The sequence below is a fragment of the Sturnira hondurensis genome, unplaced genomic scaffold, assembly GCF_014824575.4.
Source record: "Sturnira hondurensis isolate 20B ecotype Veracruz unplaced genomic scaffold, ASM1482457v3 Scaffold0010448, whole genome shotgun sequence".
NCBI classification, from domain to species: domain Eukaryota; kingdom Metazoa; phylum Chordata; class Mammalia; order Chiroptera; family Phyllostomidae; genus Sturnira; species Sturnira hondurensis.
In genome coordinates, this window is record NW_028083079.1 from 243,588 (window position 1) to 265,095 (window position 21,508).

Genomic DNA, 21,508 nt, shown 5'->3' on the forward strand with positions numbered 1-21,508 from the left:
GACACAGGAGTACATATTGTATTATTTCATTGATATGCAGTACAAACTATGGCAAAATTAATCTGTGCTATTGGAAGTCAGGAGAGCGATCACCACTGGAGGGGAGACAGGGAATGACTGGGAGATCAAAGGGGTTTTTAGGGTGCTGGTCATGTTGTTTATTGATCTGATTGTGAATTATATGGATGTGTTTAGTTTGTGAAAATTCATCAGTCTCTAAACGCATATGCACCTTTTAGTATGTATAATAAAACCCTGACCACCACCGCTGCCCAAAAAACCTCCTAGCCCCACTAAACTATTGTGCCTCCCAGGTAGGTGCATGGCATTGTGCTAAATGCTGTGAGAAGCATAAAAGAAATGGAGGTTAGTGGTTGCCAGGGGGTGGGGAGTGGGAAACATGGGAAGTAACTGCTTGACCAGTATGGAGTTTGATTTTGGGGTGATGAAAATGTTTTGGAACTAGACAGAAGTGGTTGTACAACATTGCACTATGCTAAATGCCACCGTATTGCTAATTTTTAAATGGTTAATTTTATGTTCTGTGAACTCCATCTCAACTAAAAAGGAAAATTGGTTCACCAAGGGCAATGTGGTACTTTGCTTTAGATCCTGGACAGAAAAAGGAAGTTAGTGGAGAGACTGATGAAATACAAATTGTTTGGCCAAATTAACTGATAGTTTTTTATTAGTTTTGACAAATGTACCATAAGATGTTAACATGAGGGGAAGTTGGATGATGGTTATACGGGAACTGTACTCTGCAACTTTTCTGTAAGTATAAAATAAAAAGTAAAAAAAGTTCCAAAGTAAAAAGTTAAAAAAAAAAAAGGCGACCATAGGCCACTTTAACAGGGTCTCACTTTCATAAGTTAATGGTAAGATCTTGAGCAAGCCACTTCTCTCTGATGAGCCTCAGGGTCCCATCAGTAAAAATAGGTTAGGCTGCAAAAGCAATTTGCATGAGTGAGAATGTAACCCTTTCACCCTCCAAATCCAGATCTCTAAGTATGAAGGACTGTGGTTTAAAAAAGCTGAGAAACATTACCTTAGCCTAGCAAGGAATCTTCAAAACCCAGATACCACTATGGGAATGACAGAGGTGAGAAAAACTGATGGATGACTTCACACATGCTCCCCAGTTCTTAAATTCTGTACTTTTAAGTCAGAGTCCCCATTGTCGGGAAATACAACTTTTCTTAGGTAAGGTTGGGTAAGTACTAAAGCCACATGGGAGTTCTTTTGGGGGTTCCTTCTTGATTAGAGCCTTATGTTGGAGTAGTAGCAGATTAGAATAGATGGTATGGTGAGCCCTCTTTAAGCAGACTTTGATTAACAGTGGATTTGATTTGATGTATGGATTTGATTTAATAGTAAACAGCAAAAGTCTATAACAGCAATGTTCCGGGAAGATCCACTTGGCAAGCAGTACAAAGGGAAAGCTAGGGGAAGCGGAGTTGAGTCAGGAAACTGAGCTCAAAGGAGGCCACAGGAGTCCAGATGGGACTTGAGCGCTTAGCCAAGTGATGCTCATGGGAATTCAGAAATGATATTTTTCCAAGATATTATTTGTCTACTTTTAGAGGAAGGGGAAAGGAGGGAGAAGAACATCGACTGGTTGCCTCACATGCACCCCAACTGGGACCAGCCCTGCAGCCTGGGCATGTGCCCTGACCAGGAATCAAACCAGTGACCTTTCACTTCACAGGATGACACCCAACCCACTTAGCCACACCACTCAGGGTCCAGAAGCCGTATTTCTGCTCTGGAGAAGAGAAAAAACCCACTAACCTAATGACTCTTGGAGTTGTATCTTCGTGAAATGTTACTTATAAAGTCATGATTTGAAAAAGCTATGCAGATTAGGGATGCAGCACCAGACACAGAGCAGGAACTCAACAATGTTTGCAGTTGTTAGACATCTGGAATATGGGGTGTCCAGCAGAACCATGGAAAGCTCTTGTGGCTCTCAAAGAGCAGCTCCCTTGCCTGTGAACCAGCAGCACCTGCTGGTCACCCAAGGTGTTGCAGGATCCCATTTTTACAAAGATGGGCCCCGGGTCCATAGCCCCAAAACTATATAGGGCACGATCAGATGTTCCCCAAAAGCTTATCACAAGCAAGCAGGATGAGACAGGAGTCATCACTTGTAACAACAATGTTCTTTATTTGTACAAAGCACTATAATTTTCTCAACATTCTTCACTCACTATCAACAAATTTTTCACTGTATTAATTTAACAATTAACAGTGTCCAATTACACATCACTACCTGTCAACTGCCTTAGAGACAAACAAAAAAGTGCCTGAAGCACTAAATGAAAGAGGAAGAAAAACCCTAAGAAAGGTCAACAGAGGTACTTTAGAAGCAGTTAAAAGGGATGGTTGGGGCGGGGTGGGGGGGATTAAATTCCTGAGCACCATCGGATTTCCCTTAAGGTTCACAGAAGTTTACACAATCATTTCTAAAACGAGAGATTAGAACTAAGAAAGCAGAGGAACTTGCACTTTGGGATGTTATTAAGTAGATTATTAAAGTTCCTGCACTGGCAGTGTGAGAAAAGGAGGAGGGGGAGGATGGGGAGCGGAGGAGAGGCAGGAAGTGGGAAACACAGGAGAAAGTTGTGTCTAGGAGAAATAAAGTTTAGAACTTGTCATGAATTGGAAGAATGGAAAGCCACAGTCCCAAGTCCGGTAAATGGACTACAGGAAGAGAAAGCCTGGTATTTTATACCTTCCAGGAGGTGACAACAAACTCTAAACCTGCACAGTGGCAGACAGTGAGGTGCATCCAAGACTAAACCATCTCTTTTCTAAGAGTAAGACATTGGCACACTTGCTTGACTGACTCCACTCTACACTGAGGATTTAAAACCCTCTGCGCCCAGAGTGCAGCTACCCCAACAGGTCAAATGCCTACAGGCAATCTAGAGGGGTCCTAAGCCAAGCAGGTCGGTACAAACCAAAATGAAATCATGTCACTGTCAAGTGAAGAGACACAGATTTCATTGTTCTCCCACAGCCTTTTAGCAATTTCTCAAAACTATGCCATTTTCACCATGCGTAGTAAGCTGGCATTGCCAAACACTGTACAAACAGGCTGTCCATGATCTAAGCCCCAGTTTTTCCTGAGCCTCGGCTGCCCCCTGTGATTTGGAACACAGCAGGTGGCATGGAAGTTACTATTTTTGGTGGAGGTGGAAGGGAACTGGGAACCAAAAACCTCCTAATCATATAGGTAAGTAAACAAGATTAAGTTGATTATCAGTTCGGAATCCCTCTTGACAAAAAGTCATAACCTTCAGACTGATTAAGCAAAACAGGATTCTGTTACTCAGAGGCTCTGAGTTTGGGAAGCGCTGCTTTTGATATTTCTAGCCAGTTTTCATTTCCATCTTCTCAGGCTCTTCTGCCTAAGGCTGCTCTGCCCAGTAGGAAACAGCTTCGGGTAAACATCACCACATTCCCCAGTGGTGCCTTCCAGAAGCCACAGTCTTCTCACCCTATTCAGTTGTCCACTTCCTCCTCCTCATTCTGTTCTTCTTCTTCCAACCGTTCCTCGTCTTCATCATTGTCCTCATCCCTACTCTTGTCTTGCTCTTCTGAGTCTGTTTTTCTGTCTTTGTCCTTCTTCTTTTGCTCAGAAGCTTCCTTCTTGCCTTTCTGCTCCCTCCTATATGCTGTAAGGAGGAAGGAGGGGGTTAGGAGGCAGGGCGGAACCAAGCCGACAGCGCAGCTAACTTCACAGTATACCTGTGGCCCAAGAGGAAAAATAACCTGCCCGGTATTACAAAACAGACTTCAGACGGCGCTAACCGCACTGTTTCTGAGTCACATCCAATACTTGCTTCTTGGGCTTAAAGGGACCCAAGCTGGGAAAGACTCGGGTCCCTTTAGGACCAGGTGAACAGGTCACACAGGACGAGCACCTCCTTGGCTGAAAAAATAAAAGGCTCATCATTACCTTCCAGAGCTTCTTTTAATGGGGTAACAAACCGCTGGAACTCCATTTCCTCCATGGCCGAGAGCACATCGCTGGCATTCAGCGTCTTGCGTTTCCCTTTCATCGCAAAGTTGTTGGCACTGAAACAAGAAGAGAAGAAAGATTAAGGGCTGTCAGATCCTCTCCTGCTGCCTATGGCGTGGGCGGAAAAAAGAGCACCCAGAGGTGCAATGGGAAAACCCACGTCTTAGATGCAGAGTGCTGTGACTTGGGAACTCCCGCCCCCCACTCCCGTACAAAAGGGTTCAAGCAAAGTTATTTTGTTCCATTTGCTTCAGAACTTGCAAAAACCGGGGGAGGACTGTGAACCTCCTTCCAGGAGGTAGGACGCTGTTACAGGGGTTTGTGGGCCCCGACCCGGGGGTCCCTTTGCGCCTCCCTCACGCCACAGAGCCAGTTACGCTCTGGCTAGCTGTGCCCGCCGCCTCACCAGGATGTGGCATACAGCACGAAGACGCTGGCGGCACGGGAGATGGCGCTGCGGGCCTCCTTGGAGATGTTGACACCGTCCGGGAGCTGTGAGAAGAGCAGGGGTGAGCAAAAGCTGCCGGCTCGGGTCCCGCTTCCCGCCCCTGCCCGCTCGTCCGCCCTGGCCCATCTGTCAGTCTAGCTGCTCACCGCCTCCTTGATGATCCTAGTGATGACGGCGTTGGGCAGATTTAGGTCCTCGGGCCTCTCCGCCATTGCCGCCACCAGGGCTGCACCTCCGCCTCAGGCCTCCTCTTCAGACAGCCACAGCGTCCGGACTTCCCGCGTCGCCACGGTCTGACCCAACGAGGCTTCCGTCCCAGCCCACGTTGCCCACTGTGTCCCATACTGCCCCGCGCGGCGTAGCCTCCCTACTCCACTGGCCCCGCCTCCGCCTCCAGTTGCCGGGGCAGCCGAACGTTCCACGGTGCTATGGTTTCGGCTCGCCTGGGGTTCTGTCCGGACCCTCCGATACCCGATGTCCCTTCCCAAGCTCATTTGTCTTCCTCATCCCACCATCACGTCTGTGATTCTTCACCAGACTAAGTTGGGCGCACTGGGGCTTCCGTTTCCTCCCCATAGTGCTGTGCGCTGCTGCTGGGCGACGGCGCAGCCTGGCGCGTTGCCTGGGGGATGGGGAGGAAGAAGGGGGACGGGGCGGTGGGGCGGGGCTCCTTTGAGCGAGAGGCGGGGCCTGGTGGGAGGGGCCCGCAGGCCTCTCACCGCCCCTTGAAGAACAGCGTTTAATCCTTGGGCTTTAACTCCCAGCTGTGTAGCTAAGCGTGAATTCCTCGGAATCCCGGCCCCTCGAGGCCGGATTCTCATTCCCTTTCACCAGAACGAAGCAGGGAGTCTTTTTTCAACTCGTACCGGAGCTGATGTTTATCTTTAATAACTACACCCTTCCAAACTTGGTAATAATAGTATTAAGAAATACTGTTACCTAGAATTTTCCAACGCAAATGAATTTGCCAGCAGAGCACCAATGCTGGCAACATAGAGATGGGAGTGACTAGACGTCAGGGCTCAATTCGGTCTGCCAAGGTAATGGAAGGGCGACAGGCAGGTTGTGAGAATAATACATCACTTTCTCATTCAAAAACAAACCCTCTTAGAATTTTGTTTTTTAGTTTATAAAATCGTTCATCGAACATCCTTCCCAGTCAAAGGAACTACCATAGATAGCTTTACGATGGCTTTTAAAGTTGTATCATTTTCATATTATGTACGTAGACATTGTCTTCACTCCCATTGAAGACTGCTGTTTTTTAATAAAACATGTCTCATCACCTTTTTGTTTTCCTGCTATTAATAATGAGCAAGAGAAATATTTCCCTATTATGAGAAAAAGCAATGGCAATCTGAGGATAAATGGCAACTGAAACGGCTTCCATTAGAAACTATTGCATCTGGTGGGAAAACTCCACTTGGATAAGACAGACCTGGTTTAAAGATGGCAGGAGGTGCTCAGCGTCAGTCAGTTGCTGTCCTGTTGGAACTGGGCACACTTGTCAGATATTTTGGTCTCTGAAAGGAGCCAGAAATCTGGACGTTATGGACTATTTCCATGAAAAATAATGGCTCAAAGTACAGCCTAAACAAGTCATAGGACAGGTGCAATCCTAGGCCAATATTTTGCTATCTTGGGTCTGAATTAAAAGTCCTTTAGAACAGGCACTTGTTTTGTTATGACTGCTCTCCATGCTCACGTATTTGGTAGTCCATAAACATGTTGAATAAAAGAAAGTAGAAATGGACACTATCCTTACAAAGTTATCATGAATCAGGTGGTAGCGATTGTATAAAACATTTCTAGAGAGAGAAAGATGATAACATTGATGGAATACCTTTTACATTACCACACATAAAAGTACGTTTTTTTCATTTAATGTTCTTCCAATCCTATTTAGGAATTTCCCTTCCTCTCCCTCATATGAGGAAACCGGCTAAGAGAGGTGAAGTCACTCACCTAGGACCACACAGTGAATGAAAAGCCAATGGCCTCGAGTCTGCTAGATTAGCTGTTTGGGCAAATCCATTAATTTCCAGTGCATATTTCACTGCCTGGATGAGAACTGGAGCCTACTGAAAAAGGAAACATGTCTTCCAAAGTTTTGAGCCATCTAAAGTACTTCTGGAACGACATTCATCGTTTTTTGACAAGACTTTTTGGAGATGGTGGTATCTTCTCCTTAATGACTAATAAAGGGGAAAAGGAAAGGGTGCTGATATTTATTCTGAACTATATGCCAGACCTTTTACTGCCCATTAACTCATTTTTGTAGTGAGCCTGTGAAATAGGCTTATCCTCATTTGGCAGATGAAGAAATTGAAGTTCAGATTAACCAATCTTAGTGGCAAATTAGGAGACCTTCTGAAGTCGGTCTGCTCCCAGACTCTTGCCGCTTTACTTCACACTGTGAGGTTTTCTGACTTGCTTGTTACCCAGTTCTTAATTATCCTGTGACCACCATTTACCTATAAGTGTTCGATGGAGATATTTTATGCTTTGAATCCAAATTAAGATCCGGCTAGTGTAGAATACTCCCTAATTACGTGGTTGTTTCTCCAAAGGGCTAGAAAGCTGCAAGGTCGGCTTTTGTCCTAAACCATTTGTAACTATGGACTTGCCAGATGAGAGCCAGTGGGATGAAACCACCTGTGATATGGCTGTTTGTCAGCATCCGCAATGCTGGGCAACCATCCGCCGGGTCGAGCGGGGCCACCCTCGAATCTTGGACGCGTGCCGCAGAAGCCCTCTGGATGTTGATGGTGAATTAGCCAGCTTGTCTCTTTCCTTATAAGACCTTTGAACTATTTCTGTTTGCTTCCCTTTTGTTATGTTACATGTTTTCTTCCGGTCTGTTTTCTCAGACAAACTCCCTGTGGTCACCATTGTAAACATCTCAGATTCCTGCTTCCAGGCCAAGAAATGTCCTCATCGTCATTTACCAGGATTTACCTTCACCAAGCCTCACTCTTTATTGTCTCAGGGTTCAAAGTTTGACTCCAAATTTCAAGGCAGGTAAATTATCGTGGAATCTTCCTTTAAGTGCCTGCTATTGCAAAATTCTGGGTTGACTTTCTTTACCCTTGTGGAAGGCTTTGAGAAAGCTGAGTTAAAATACTAATTCAGTGAAGGAAGTGGTAAATAGGTAGAGGGAAACTAAAAGAAAGCATTCTTATTTGGGTTCTAGGAGTTGGTTAAAATGGGGATTGTATTAGTTTTTGCTAGGGTGCCATATATACAGCGTGCCGCAGACTGAGTGGCTTAAACAACAGAAATTTATCTTCTTAAAAATTCTGGAGGCTAGAAGTTCAAGATTAGGGAGTTGACAGAACCACTTTCTTCTGAGCCCTTGCTCCTTAGCTTGTAGGTGGCTGTCTTCTCCCCGTGTCTTAACATGGTCTTCCCTCTGTGTGTGTGTGTCCTAGCTACTCTTTTTATAAGGACACCAGTCCTATTAGATGAGGGCTCACTGGTATTACCTCATTTTACCTTAGTTACCTCTTTAAAGAGCCTGTCTCCAAAAACAGTGAAGATATGAGGTACCTGGGGTTAGGGCATCAACAAACGAATTTCGGGGGATGCAATTCAGCCCATATCAGGGACAATCTCATTAACTTCTGTGGGTCATCAGAAACTGTCTACACATGCTATCTTTCTTATCTTTTATGTATGAAACTATAGGCTCCTGAAGGAAGAAGCAATGGCTTTTCCTTTTGAATATCCTACAAAGTTTAGGTACTCGGTTAGTACTTGTCGATGTGTGAAGTTAAAGTAAAGGTATCTGTGGAAATCGCAGACCTTTGACATTTGAAGACCCTGTTGCCTGGACTTAAAGCACTAGCAGTGGCTCTTGTAGCGATTTCTTGCCTGCGATTTCTTGCCTCCGATTCCATTTAAGCAGCCCCTGGTGGTTTTTCTTAGGCTAAAGATCGTGTAGGGAAGGAAAGGACTCCTTTTAGGTTCTCTAGGACTCAAACTCTGGAAAACAGTGGCTTTTCCCAGGCAGGGCCTATGAAGGCCAAGACCATGGGATCATTTGTTCAGTCACTCCTTGAATTCACAGATATATCTCAGTGGGGGCTGCTTTCCTGGGCACTGGGGATACAATGGTGAACAAGATAGAGTCTTTACCCTCACGGGGCTTTCGGCCTAGCTGGGAAGTCGGAGAGTCCTTCATTGTGATGAGTGTAGCAAGAAGAGCGCCCCCTAGGTGTGTGGACGCACATGGGAAGGATCCCTAACCCAGGGCACTGCCTTCTGTGTAGGTGGTGTCTTACCTAGACCTGAAATTAGAGCAGCTTAGTGAAGTGGGGGTTGTAGGTGGGAGAAGTACAGGAAGAGAGTTCTAGACTCCAGAAATAGCACATACAAAACCCGGAAGGCAAAAAGAAATTCTTTAGGTATCAGGAAAAAAGTTCTGTGTGTTTAGAACATACAGCAGGAATAGGGGAGTGGTCAGAGGTAAGACTGGGGAGCTGGAGTAAAAAGCAGGGGCCTACAGCGTGTAGGACTAAGTCAGGCTAAGGAGTGGGCCTTTAGCTTATATCTCTTTTCAATATTTATTCATTTATACATTTAACATGTTTTTTAAAAAATAAAATAGCAAGTGGTTAGAAAATATAAGAGGACAGTATTCTCTTTTTTGTTGTGAAGTATATGCAAATGAAATTTACCACGGCACAATTTTTAGGTGCACAGTTCAGTAGCATTAAGTACGTTCACAATGTCGTGCGACCATCACCAATATCCGTTGCTGGAACTGTTTCATCATCTCAAACGGGAACTTCGTACTCATTAAACAATAGCCCCTCATCCCCTCCTCCCTCCAGCTTCTGATAACCTCTATTATGTTTTCTGTCTATGAATTCGCCGGTTGTAGGTACCTCATATAAGTGGAATCATACAGTATTTATCCTTTTGTGTCTGGTTTATTTCATCTAGTGTGATGTTTTCAATGTTCTTCTGTGTTGTAGCATGTATCAGAATTTCTTTCCTTTTTAAAAAATATTCCTCTGTGTGTAATGCCACATTTTGTTTATTTAATATGTTTTCGGACATCTCCATCAAAGGTACTTAATGAACTTTTATTGATGGTTATGGAACCATCTGTAGCTGGGGAGAGAGAGAGGCATAGGCTCTGCATTCAGTTTGACCCAACAAATAGTCCTGCAGTGTTTGCAACGTGCAGTGTCTGTTTGGGAGCTGTCCCACGAAAAACAAACAAAACTTGATGAGATGGCAGGATTCTACATTCATTCGGTAAGTAGTCAGTCCAAGGCTTTCAATAGCAGAAGGCTTTTCCTCATAGCACTCATTGGATCATCCCAAGAAGCCCTTTGCATCTCAGTCTCATGTTCAGAAACTCATTTTTTAGGCCTCGGAAGAAGTTACCTGACAAAGATTTGATCAACCGTACTGATAGATCTTTCAAAGTAAGTCACCGATTGAAAAAGGTACTTCCTCTGTGTCTTCTCTTTACTGGTGGAAATAAACACTTGCCTCTATTTAGCACTGATTTTGGGGATGGCTGCAATCTGAATGATGATGGTCGTGATGATGATGACAACTACCTAACCTTGGGCCCTTGCTATACGCCAGGCTCTGTGCTAATGGCTTTACATGCTGTACTGTTTCCAGAAATCCCAGGCACAAGTGCGTTTGATCTGTGGCAGTTTGGCATATGTGAGCATTTTGTCTCTACCCTACTTAGAACGTGCTCCGCTCCTAAGTAAACACTGTCATCTCACAATACAGGGAGACTAGAATGCCAGAGTGGCAGACCTAAATCGGGCCCTAAGGTCATCTACTCTGATGACTTGCAAACATTTTTAGCTGTAACCTACAGTTAGAATTACGTTGTGTAACAAAAATGTCATGGAACAATCCTTACCCTAACTAAGGGGGTTGCACTCTGAGGTTTTCTTTCCTGTTTTATTTTATTCTATTTCACTTTTAAACAATGTAGGCCACAATTCACTCGATTTGAGGCGATGACCTATAAATAAGTTGCAATTACAGTTTGAAGAACATCACTATGGTCTATCTCATATATTTCACAGTTGAAGAAACTGAGGCCCAGATAGGAAGTGATTTTGCTAAAGCACGTAGCTAGTTAGGAGCAGAACTAAATTAGAGTTTAGGGAGGAAAACCCAGCCATTGAGATATTCATGTACAATAAGAGAGATTTGCTATTCTTTGCAGTCCTATTGATGCTTTTTATTTTTTCATGAGATACGTCACTTTTCAGTGTCACATTGTGGGGTGTGTGAGGAACTAAGAGAGGATAGGTAGGTTGGAATGGATAAAGGAACAAAGTGCTCACCTCTTTGACCACTTTGGAACAAGAGGGTTAGATTAAATGAGTTTTAAATTAAATATTTGAATAGATAATACATGGACATGATTCTAAATTCAGAGGCAGGAAAAGGCTTACAGTGCAAAGAACTCCTTCCTATTCCCCTAAGCCTGTCAGTTCCTTTTCATGGGGACAACCTTATTCTTAGCCACCCCCTTTACTACTAGAGATATGAGATCATTTATAAGGACTCCTGGGGCAATCAGTGTTCTGGTATTTTAAATAGCTAAATATGAAGAGAGTTAAGACATTAACTTTTATGTAGACGCCCATAATTATAGATAGGCTAAAAAAGTAGAAAAGTTGCTTTTGTCTCTGTCAATCCCCCTACTCCCAAATTACGCTGTAATATCTCCGGAGGATCTAAGTTTTGGGAGTGGAGTGGCCAGAATTAGTCTTCCCTTGGGTAAGCTCTGAGGTGCCCTTCCTTCTATGGGGTGGGTTGGGATGTCACCGTAATGTCACAGGAAGTGGGGAGGCTTTTCACTTAATAAATGCTTACTCTTACAGTACCTGTACTGAAACCTGGTTTCTAAGGGGAATATTATGAAGGTGTTTGGGGGATAGGAGGATGTCTTTTTGTTATCTTGTGTACCCTTCTGGTTCGCATGACAATTGAACCTTCTTGGTTTGGTACTGAGTGCCATCAGGAACTGGTACCTTTAAACGATACATAAGCTTTATATTTTTCTCTTAGCTTCCAGTGGTAAATTTGAATGAGACACCACTTTCTTGCCCCCAAGATGTTAGAAATATGGCTGTAGTCTGGATCCCAAAAGAACCCGAGGACCGTGTTGGGTGAGTGTCACGTCTAGAACTAAGAGGTGTTCAGCTCTTCTGCAAAGCCCTGCTGTCTTCTGCAGGCCTCCTTTTATGATCCCCTTTGTAGCCGCCCCACGGCAGGCAGCAGGAAGGACACCACCAGAGGAGGTCATAGTCTCTTGTATCTGACACTTGCCACGTTGGAATTCGGTTTGAATGCACTTTGAGATTCACGTCCTGGGACTTCTCTGTATGAAATTCCACGTGGCAGTAAATAGTGTACAAGATAGGGCCCAGTGTATTTTTGAGGTTTTATTAAGAAACAAATGCTTTCTGACTATTAGTTTTTCTTATTAGCCATCAGCAACTAGTGAAAAAGTTTTCGGTGAAGCACGTGAATCTTTGGGCTCAACCCCAAGGCCCCAGTAGCACAGTGGCACGAAGCAAACAGCACACAGAGTTTGTATACAAGCTGAACGTTACCAAGATCGCTCAGATACCAAAGGCCCAAAGCCTTGCTAATACTGACAATTTTTGGAATAAACTAGTTTTGCTTCCTTTTTTTACAAAAATTTCCTTTCTTTACTTACTTACTTACTTATAGAGAGAGGAAAAGGGAGGGAGAAAAGAAAAGGAGAGAAACATGGTTGTGAGAGAGAAACTGTTGCCTCTCACATGCACCCGGACTGGGGACCAAACCCACAACCCAGACATGTGCTCCGACTGAGAATCCAACCAGGGACCTTTCGCTTTCGGGATGCTGCCCATCCAACCAAGCCACCCTGGTCAGGGCAAAAGTGGTTTTTCTTTTATGACTGCCGAGGCTTTCAGTTTCTTGTTGAGTGACTATTTAGATGATGAGACTTAAGAATTTTTTAAATTTTGTTTTCTTCTTTAAAAAAGAACCTGTTAGTGCTTCTTTATATATGCATTCTTTGTGTGTGTGTATATGTATATGTATGTGTGTATATGTGTGCGTGTGTAGTGTAAATAAACAAATTTTAAACAATCCTAAGGGTTCACTTCCTTTCATATAGAAGAAGCCCGGATGTACGTGGGCCAGGGCTAGTAAGTCAGGTCTGTGTGGTGATCAGAAACCAGAGTTCCTTCTAGCTCTCTGGCTCATCATCCTTAGCCATGGCTTCCATCTTCTAGGGTGCTTCATAGGGGATTTTACGGTCTAAGCAACTGTTAGGGCTCCAGCCATCACAGCCATGTTCCAGGCAAAAAGGAGGAGAAGACAACAGAGTAGAAATATTTGAGCACCTCCTCACGCAATGTACGGAGAATTTGGTAGAGAACCAAATAGACTTGGTCCCTGTCCTTCTGCAGTCTTGTGGTGGGGGGGGATTCAGGCATTACAGACATCACCAGACCTAGGTATATAATTGGTAATCTGCATGAATGCTATTAAAGTAAATAACTGGATTGTGTGAGAGGATCCTGGGGAACCTAATTTAGATGTGAGGGTGGGGGTCCTTTTTTAGCAGCTCCCGGGCAGCAGGCACAACTGGACTCCCAGCCAGCCATGCTTGAGTATTGAATAGAGGATGGAAATCTTCATAGTCACCATTCACAAGTATTCTTGGTACTTTTGTTTAAGAGGTCTGGAAATAAGTTGTGGTTATTCTTATTTCAAGTCCAGCGGAGAAGCATATTGTTCCCAGACAGGATAGGAGGAAGAAAAGAAAGACACCTACAGGGGTGAGTTTGATGCTTTGGCCAAAGCTTTATGATATTACTCTATAGAGTTTATGTTTGTTTTCCTTTGAGCTGTGTTCTCCCTTCCCCCGATCTGTCTTTAAATGAACAAAATTTGCAAAAGAAAACCCCTCATAAGAAATGATTACCAGCCCTGGCTGGTGTACCTCAGTGGACTGAGAGCGGGCCTGTGAACCAAACAACCGTGGTTCAATTCCCAATCAGGGCACATGCCTGGGTTGCACAGGCCAGTTCCCAGCAGGGGAAGCATGAGTGGCAACCGTACATTGATACTTCTCTGCCTCTCTCCTTCCCTTCCCCTCTAAAGATAAATAAATAAAGCATTTAAAAAAAGAAATGATTACCAAACCATTTGTGTTTAGAGACTCTTTTCCCTACCTCCTTCCTGTAGGAAGGTGAAGAGCATCACCTTGAAGAGATGTTAGGAGGAACTGTTGGATGTTCAGGGGAAATTTTTGGTCAGTTAAAAACTAATTCCCAGTGCGAAGGAAATAGAATTTCAGTGGACTGAGCGTTGTGATGGACCTGGGCTTTCACGTCTAATACTACCATTTGTTGGACACATGTAGTCTTGGAGAGTCATAGAGCTGGAAGGTTGCCACATCCATGAGAATAGTGTCTTGGTCCATTTTGCTCATTGCTGAATCCCAGCCCTAGCCCTGTGTCCGACACATGGTTTTCCAATACATAGCTGTTCAGTTTCTTCAGTGAATATGTGAATAACCTTTGGGGAGAAAAAGAAACAAAACAACTAGTCCCTGTTGCGATCCGAATCCAGCAGTGGGTTGGGGAGCCAGAGAAGGAAGAGCGTGGTCGTCCTCCCAGTGCAGGGTGGGGAGGGCGGCAGCCGGACTAGGTCTGGAAACAGGGAGTTGCATGTGCCAGGGGCGGGTTGGGAGGCCGGCAGGCGGGTGGGACATGGCGGTGAAGAGAGTGCGCCAGGGAGCTCTTCCCCGTGTCCCTTCCAGAAGGACAAGTCATCTCTGCTTCTCTCTGCAAGGCAGAACTTAGGAGCACAGTTGCGAGCTCCAGGGACAATTGTGCCTCCCCCGTCCCCAGTACACTTTTTTGAGCAACTGAATTCAGAATTCCCACCTTTCTGGAACCAATCTGACACATTACCTCGGTATCTACTAAGTGAGTAAGTATCACGGATGCCTGTGCGAGAGCCAGGGCCCCTGCTTTTCTTTGTCGCTGAGGAGGGTCAAAGCAGTGTGTTCCTCTTGAGTTGGGGGGCAGAACACCATCACCCTACTTTTCACTGAGTTCTTAGACTTAACAAAACGCAGTGGTGCCGGTAATCAGTGCCGTTTATCAAGTGCTTTCCATCTGCCAGGCCCTGTGCTAAACAAGCACGTTACACATGTTCCGTCATTTAAATCCCCACCAGGAGGTGCGCCCAGTCACGCTCCTCTTTATCCAGGAGTTACAGATAAGTGGGAGGCAGGATGGGTTTGTGCTTTGGAGTGACACAACCTTCGTATTTTGTATCAGAACTTACTGGTTTCATGAATTTAGGTAAGTTATTTAGCTTCTTTAAGCTTCCCTTTCCTCATTTGCAAAATGGAGACAATAATACCTGCTCTCAGGGTGCTGTGAGGGTTCGCTGGTATAATGCACACGAGCCTTACAGATAGCAAACACTTAGTCCACGCAACCATGAATCTACCCGAAAGCTGTCAGTGAATGAGCAGCTGTTGGCACGGGCCTTTTCGGCCCACAGTGGACAGTCCTTCAAGTTCGTACCCCATTTTGTGTTCCCTCTCAGCCACGCTCTCCAGGAAGAGCTGTTGCTGAGTGCCTGGCTCTCTCTGTGCCCTGCAGTCTTTGGTCAGATGAAGAGAAAACCTCACCTTGTCTGGAGATGACCACAGAGCTGGCCAGGATGAGAAAGAGACGTCCTCTGGAAAGCAGCCGACCCGACAGTGCCATCTCCTCGAAGATGGTTTTGTCTGCACATCGCCTCACCCTGCAAGTAAGAGTTAGGGAGCCTCCAGTGAGGTGTCTGTGCAAACCCAGATTCCTCCACCTTCAAGTCACGGGCAGTTGGCTTTCTCTTTCTTCTTTCTCTTCTCTCCGTCCACTCTGGACTGAAGCCCCAGGGAAGGGCTGGGCTATGTGCAGCTGTAAAGCAAAAGTGTGGGGAGGGCTGAGGGGAGCAGTGTTCTCTCTTTCCCCTGCACTTCGTTTCCTACCCACTCCCCTGTCCAGGCTCATGGTCCAGTGCTGCACACACCAGGTTCTCAAAAGTGCGTGTTGACGAGAGGGTTAAATGCATTTGGGGAATACATTTGGGGAAAGGGCAAGACTATAGTAGAGTTTTTCTTTCTTTCATTTTCTCCAGAGACCAGCATTGAGATACCCTGAACATTTGAAGAGATTATATTATAATCTGAAGGGAGAAAATAGGTTTCCTGGTGCTGCCAGGTCTCCAGGTACCATTCCCTCAGCCCACACACTCATACTTGATCTTGGTCCAAATTCAGTTATGTTTGTGGCCGTAGTCACACAGACAGACAGAACTCAGGAAACTGCAATTTCAAGAAGCAGCCACCACCGCCCCCCGCAAGCCTGCCCCGGCTTGGTCCTGACCAGAGAGGGTCACCATTGTGGAGCAGGGCACAGCAAGCAGCCAGCAGGGGTGGGGGTGGGGGGGTGGAAGCTGTCAGGGAGAAGAGGGTCAAGCTGTTTTTCTGGTCGCCAGGTAATGGGAAGCAGCAGTGGCCCCAGGAGAGGCAGCAACAGAGGACGCTGAAGACACCTACTAAGAAACAGGTAGAGCAACACTGAGGGGTCGCCTAGGACTTGCTGGGACTGGACCTGTGGGTGCAGCCTGGAACGGGAAGGAATGTGTGAGAGGTGGGACTCTCCCCGTTCTCTGCCTGGCTATAGATACGAAGTGCCTACTTGCATGTAGATATTATCTTTCTTCTTTTAGACTCTTTTTGAAAACTTTTCTTCACTTCCCAAAAGTCCTGACTCTGTTCTTCCTCGTGCCAGTTTCAGGAGGCTAAAAAGAAACCCAAGACTGATCGAGGGAGCCACAGCACTTTGCAGAAACATTTAGGTGCCTTGGTTTGTGACCCATGTTGTGGTAAGGAGAATGTGGTTGAGAGTGACAGAGGCCCAGGACAGAGCTGAGGGCAGGAAAAGCTGAACACGTTTGTCGTTTGGGAACCTGTCTTATCAGGTATTCAGAATTCTCCTTGGGATGCTTTGGCTTGGCTACCGTCCTTCCTTCAAACATTTACTAAGCAAGCAAGGCCAGATGTCTGCTTCCTATGGGATTTGAGAGAGGACCACGAGCATGGTTCAGAGCCGTTTTCCCTCAGGTCTGACTTTAGAAAAGGCAGAGCAGTTTGAGGGCGATGAACAAGTCCATGTCACTGAAGGGAAGACCCCCCCGAGGGCCCATTGGTTGATGAAGTGGGGGAGGTCTGGGGCCCCTCACTAAAGCCCCAGGAGTGTTCTAAGGAAGCAGCGTCTGGGCCCTCCGCCTCCTCTGCTGCAAGTTAATCTCTGCAGCCTGGGGCTGAGATCAACATATAATCTAGGTTTATCTGGGGGGAGGGTAGCAAATTCTTGACAGGTGGTCCTTTTCCTCTCCTGTTCATGCTGGAGATAAGATAGGTATCTTGCTTTTGGGGGGAGTTCTTATCGTGTCTGAGCTGAAGGATATACTTACCCCCATCCTCCCGACACTTCTCAGAGGGAGTGCAGAATGGGAGGAAAGGAAGGAGAAAGAGTCCCCCCAAAACCTTCTGATCTACTTAGACTGGACATTCCTGACTGTAATGTGAAAATAGCTCCTTAATCATCAGAATTCACTCTCCAACCCTGGGGCACTGGGAAGGCTGGAGGGTGGCGGGAGGTGTTCCCTGGGAAGGAAGCCGCCCTCTCGGTTTATTTCCCATCCCACTGAGCTCCCTGATACCAACAGTGTCCTCTACCTCGAAGATCTATGAAGGCTCCTCACCTTCACATGGGAGGCAGACCGATCCAGGGCTGTGGCCCAGGGTAGGAGGCAGCTTGTCCAAAGGTAGCACCCCATCCAGGGTGATCCACATCCCAGAATTCCACTCTGGTGCCTTTATTGTTTCCGATACCTCCAATAGGAGCAGTTTTGCTTGGGTGAATGGGGTGCCCCTTTGAATCATGTGCTTAGAGCGGCGGCCTGTCCACATTGAGCTGAGAAAGGCCTTGTGAAAGAGACGATTTTTGCATTGGAATTTGGGTACGTGTGAGTTTTCCTGACAGGGCAGAAAAGTCCTGGCGGTGGGAATAATCTGTGCTTGGGCATCCTGGCGCAGTGTGGCTGCTCAGGGACACAGCTGTCCCCTGTGTTTGCGGGGCTGGATGTTTATGGGAGAGAGGTCGGGAGGGGCTTGTAAAGCCTGCCAAGATGTTTGACCTCTACCCTCCAGGTCAGGGGTACGCCGCCTTGACTGCCCACTGAAATCAACCGAGGAGCTTTTAAAACCCTAATTCCTGGGCTGCATCCCAGATCCATTAAATCAGAATTTCTGGGGTTGGCACCCGGGCCTCGGTGTTTTTAGAACTCCGCAGTGTTTCAGTGCGCAGCTAATGTGGGAACCAGTCCCAGCGGAGAGCCAGCAGAGGTTTTGAGCAACGAAGTTCCTTGACTGGCTTCACCTTTTAGCACACCTCTGGTGGCAGCTTGCAAATGTTCGTTTAGAGAAAGGGAGGCTGAGAATGGAAAGAATGCGTGCATTTCAGGACTAGTTGGGGATAAAGCTGAGGTAGAACAATTGTGGAACTAGAGCTTTTTGCGGGGAGGGGATTCATTTTCAGAAACCGATATGTACATCAGTTGTGGTGCAGGAAGGGCGAAGGAGTATTCACAAACGGAAAAGGTAGAGTCGGGGCTGCTTCTGCTGCTATGCTGTGCAGGAAGCTGCTGCTTAGGTTCCTTGGAGGAATCCTGGGTCTCTCAACACACACTTTACCTTAGTCTCTAGTTCTGCAGTAGATGTGGGCACAGCTCCAGGTGAACAGAATCACAAATAGAACTCAGAAAGCCTAACTCCCTCTCAGCTGCCTCTAAACTCCTGCCTTGGCCTGGATAGGGAGCCGCATGTAGACTAGGGGATCAATTAGAAGCCCCCCACATAGGACTGAAGTACATATAAGAAAAGGACTGAGTTGACTTTGTGGTCACTAGGTCACAGAACTCTACCGGGTCAGGAAAGTGACAAGCAGCAGCAGCAGCAGCAGATGAAGAAAAGTGGCCCCACCTGGCAACAGGTGAGAGTGTATGAGGGCCATCCTGTGAGGGCCCTGTTTCAGTTAAGCGGTGCCGTCCAACCAACCTCCCCGAAGCCGGAACCACCGCGGTTTGTTATTTCTCATGATTCTGTGGGTTGACTGGAGAGTTTGCCTGGTCTGTGTGATGTCTCTCATGCAGCCACATTCAGCTGGAGTTTGGGCTGGGCTGTTGGCCAAGTTGCCTTGGTTCTCTTCTTTTTCATATTTTATTTATTTATTTTTAGGTAGAGGGGAAGGGAAGGAGAAAGAGTGGGAGAGAAACATCAATGTGTGGTTGTCTCTCATGTGTCCCCTACTGGGGACCTGGTCTTCAACCCAGGCATGTGCCCTGGCTGCAAATTGAAATGGCGACCCTTTGCTTCTCAGGCCCGCACTCAATCCACTGAGCTACACTAGCCAGGGTGCCTTGGTTCTCTTCTATGAGTTCCCTACAACGGGCTAGTTTGGGCTTTTGACAGCATAGCAGTCTCATTCAAGCACTTGCTTAGGGATGGGCCTAGGACTGGAATGGTGTCACTTATGCCACATTTCATTAGACACCCCCATCCTCAAATCTAACCCAGGTTCAAGAGGAGAGGAAATCAACTCTCTCTCTTGATGGAAGGAGCAGCGGGTGTGTACGGGAATGGGAGGAATTGGCAGCCTCGACTGGAGCCAGTCCGTCCTTAGCTGGCACCTGGGAATTGGGGAAAGTGGGCTCTGGCTTCATTGGGACGGCCTAGAGGGCAACGAATGTGTGATACAAGCCTCTCTCTCTTCAGTCTCCGGTTGTGGGATTTTGTCTTTTTTAAGATGTTACTTTCTCTGAGAAAAGCATGATTTAGACAAAATGTCAAGTTTCCTTACCCTAACTTCAATGGATTCCATAGGACTCCACAGAGCGACCACAGATGGACTATGCTGAGAACTACCTGGATTCCTCCTGCAGTGAGCAGAGTAAGTCACTAGGGTGGAAGGACCTTAAAAGTGACTAGGACAGACAGGGAGAGCTAACTCTGTGCTGACCAGGTTCACCTCCCTGGATGACACAGTCCTCATGCCTGTGAAGGGTCCTGAAGACACCCCCGCCCTTCCTTTTTTGTCCTACATTTGTCCCAGTTAGCCGGGAGAGGGCTACAGGCACAAGTGATGGCTGGGTCTTCTTTTAGGTCCTGAATTATCCAGGACAGAATCCACTGATGAGGACGTCAGTACTGAGACAGAGGTTGTGCTGGAAGAGCGAAAGAGGACCTCAAAGGACCTTTCAGCCAGTACATCCAGACCAAGTTGGAACCCTGAGCTCAAGCTACTGAGGATTCTTCAGTCCACTGATGATGAGGATGAGGAGAACCAACTCTCTGGGGCGCAGAGGGAAGAGTCTCCGGAGTCAGAGGCAGAAGTCGTGGCTGGACAGCCTTATTCCCCAGCAGGGAGCTTAGACATCTGAGGACAGCGACCTTGGACTTGAGGGCTAGAAGGAGAGGGGATATCTCCTTGAGCCTTTACCAGGGCCTGAGCTCCGGGTTCTGTTTTCTTCACTCACCTCTACTTGCCTCTGAAATAAGTGAGGAAGAAAGAGCCCCACCCTTTTAAACTCGAATCGTTTCTTTCCCATTAGGACCAGAATAATTTGTGAGTAAACATAGCTGCTGCTTCACCAAAAGACTCATTCTCTGTTTCTGGGAGGCGGGGAGAGATATTTCTTGGCATCTCTTTTCTGGGTCACTTTTATCTCCTCTCTGAAGCTCTGAGAGGTTTCCAGTTCCAGGAAGATGAATTTGACCTGAAGGAACCCCTTCAGTGTTCCTCTCATCCTCAGGAAATACCTTCTTTTGAGAGTGGCGTCCACAAAATTATTCAGTATTTGTTGTGTAATGTGTAATATTCCTCTTAATGTGGTACAGGACTCATAATAACCAGAAAGAGGCCGAAAGCTGCAATTTTTAAATTACTGAATCTGCAGGAACATTTCCCGGATGCTCATAAAGGCTCAGGATTGCTTGCACTTGATTTTGGGATTTTTTAAAAAAATGTTTTTGTCCTTAAACTTTTTAATATGAAAAAATTTCAAAATTACATAAAAGTAAAGAGGATAATATAACGAAATTCTTATGCACCCAATACAAGCTCTGGGCCCCATGTCCCATGAACCGAGGCAAGGGCAGTCGGAGACCCAGCATTCTCAGCAGCCCCATGATTGAGGTCAAGCTTCCCTCCCACAGGTCAGGGTTGGGTAGAAGGCGGGAGTCTCCAGGTATCAGCTGTACTCACAGACACTCAGCCTCAGCAGCCAGGTAAACTGGTGGCAAGATGAGAAATGATGACATCCTGTCCCTTTCAAGGAGACAGCCCTCTGACTTGGAGTTGGGGGTGAGGGAGCCCTGTGTTTTGGGGTTGCAACAGCCTGGCGTAGAGCTCCTATCTCACTGAAGTTGGGAAAGTGGGGGGCATGTGCTATAGATTCTTGCAAATATATTCTTGCAAAAGTCCTCACTGACTTTTGTAGAATTTCTTGAACAAATGTTTCTTCATTTGCTGGATGCCCTTCGGGTCATTGCTAGAGACTTAAAAGAGTAAAAACAATTTTTTTTCCACTATTTTCACTGGAGAGCAGTCCGTGAAGCTCCTGATACTGTTATGCCAGAGGCGGGACTCTGGGCTGGGGCTGAGATCTTTAACTAAGGAGAAACCTGTCCCTCATCAGTGATTTGTTTACCCTAAGTCCAGGGCACGCAAGAAAGGCAGATTAGATGTTCGAGTTCTTAGCATTGTCTCAAACACAGACCAAATTAGAAAACTCAAGCTGCTGCCTAGCCATTCCTTCTCATCCCCAAGCCCAATAAAATGATGCGACACCATTTGTGCTACTAGACTGAACTATACTTAGCTGAACCTTCATGGGGAGAGGAATCCAAGAGGCAT

At 46.3% G+C, this 21,508-nt stretch overlaps 2 protein-coding genes across 2 annotated transcripts; one reads left to right on the top strand and one right to left on the bottom strand.

Moving 5' to 3' along the window:
* Positions 1-2,145: 2,145 nt before the first annotated feature.
* On the bottom strand, positions 2,146-5,052 carry POLE3 (DNA polymerase epsilon 3, accessory subunit). The gene is made up of 4 exons (XM_037059093.1): positions 4,622-5,052; positions 4,434-4,519; positions 3,965-4,083; positions 2,146-3,680 (listed from the first exon to the last, which is right to left on the bottom strand). Exons 1-4 carry the CDS (start codon positions 4,685-4,687, stop codon positions 3,508-3,510), a joined length of 444 nt encoding a protein of 147 aa, XP_036914988.1. The 5' UTR covers positions 4,688-5,052; the 3' UTR covers positions 2,146-3,507.
* A 1,981-nt stretch (positions 5,053-7,033) lies between these two features.
* CUNH9orf43 (chromosome unknown C9orf43 homolog) lies at positions 7,034-20,241 on the top strand. Its single transcript, XM_037059094.1, has 13 exons — positions 7,034-7,243; positions 7,346-7,496; positions 9,856-9,913; positions 11,535-11,635; positions 13,240-13,303; positions 14,299-14,462; positions 15,146-15,296; positions 15,666-15,756; positions 16,026-16,096; positions 16,322-16,388; positions 18,504-18,586; positions 19,477-19,543; positions 19,756-20,241. Exons 1-13 carry the CDS (start codon positions 7,093-7,095, stop codon positions 20,031-20,033), a joined length of 1,497 nt encoding a protein of 498 aa, XP_036914989.1. The 5' UTR covers positions 7,034-7,092; the 3' UTR covers positions 20,034-20,241.
* Positions 20,242-21,508: the final 1,267 nt, after the last annotated feature.

What these genes read in the sequence shown, in the direction of transcription:
- POLE3 (XM_037059093.1), bottom strand. Translation starts at nt 4,687, where the DNA reads ATGGCGGAGAGGCCCGAGGACCTAAATCTGCCCAACGCCGTCATCACT. An exon ending in CTAGGATCATCAAGGAGGCG is followed by an intron (nt 4,520 to 4,621) that starts GTGAGCAGCTAG and finishes CTCTTCTCACAG; the next exon opens with CTCCCGGACGGTGTCAACAT. An exon ending in GTGCTGTATGCCACATCCTG is followed by an intron (nt 4,084 to 4,433) that starts GTGAGGCGGCGG and finishes TTCTTGTTTCAG; the next exon opens with TGCCAACAACTTTGCGATGA.
- CUNH9orf43 (XM_037059094.1), top strand. Translation starts at nt 7,093, where the DNA reads ATGGACTTGCCAGATGAGAGCCAGTGGGATGAAACCACCTGTGATATG. An exon ending in AAGCCCTCTGGATGTTGATG is followed by an intron (nt 7,244 to 7,345) that starts GTGAATTAGCCA and finishes CTGTTTTCTCAG; the next exon opens with ACAAACTCCCTGTGGTCACC. An exon ending in GTACTGATAGATCTTTCAAA is followed by an intron (nt 9,914 to 11,534) that starts GTAAGTCACCGA and finishes TTTTTCTCTTAG; the next exon opens with CTTCCAGTGGTAAATTTGAA.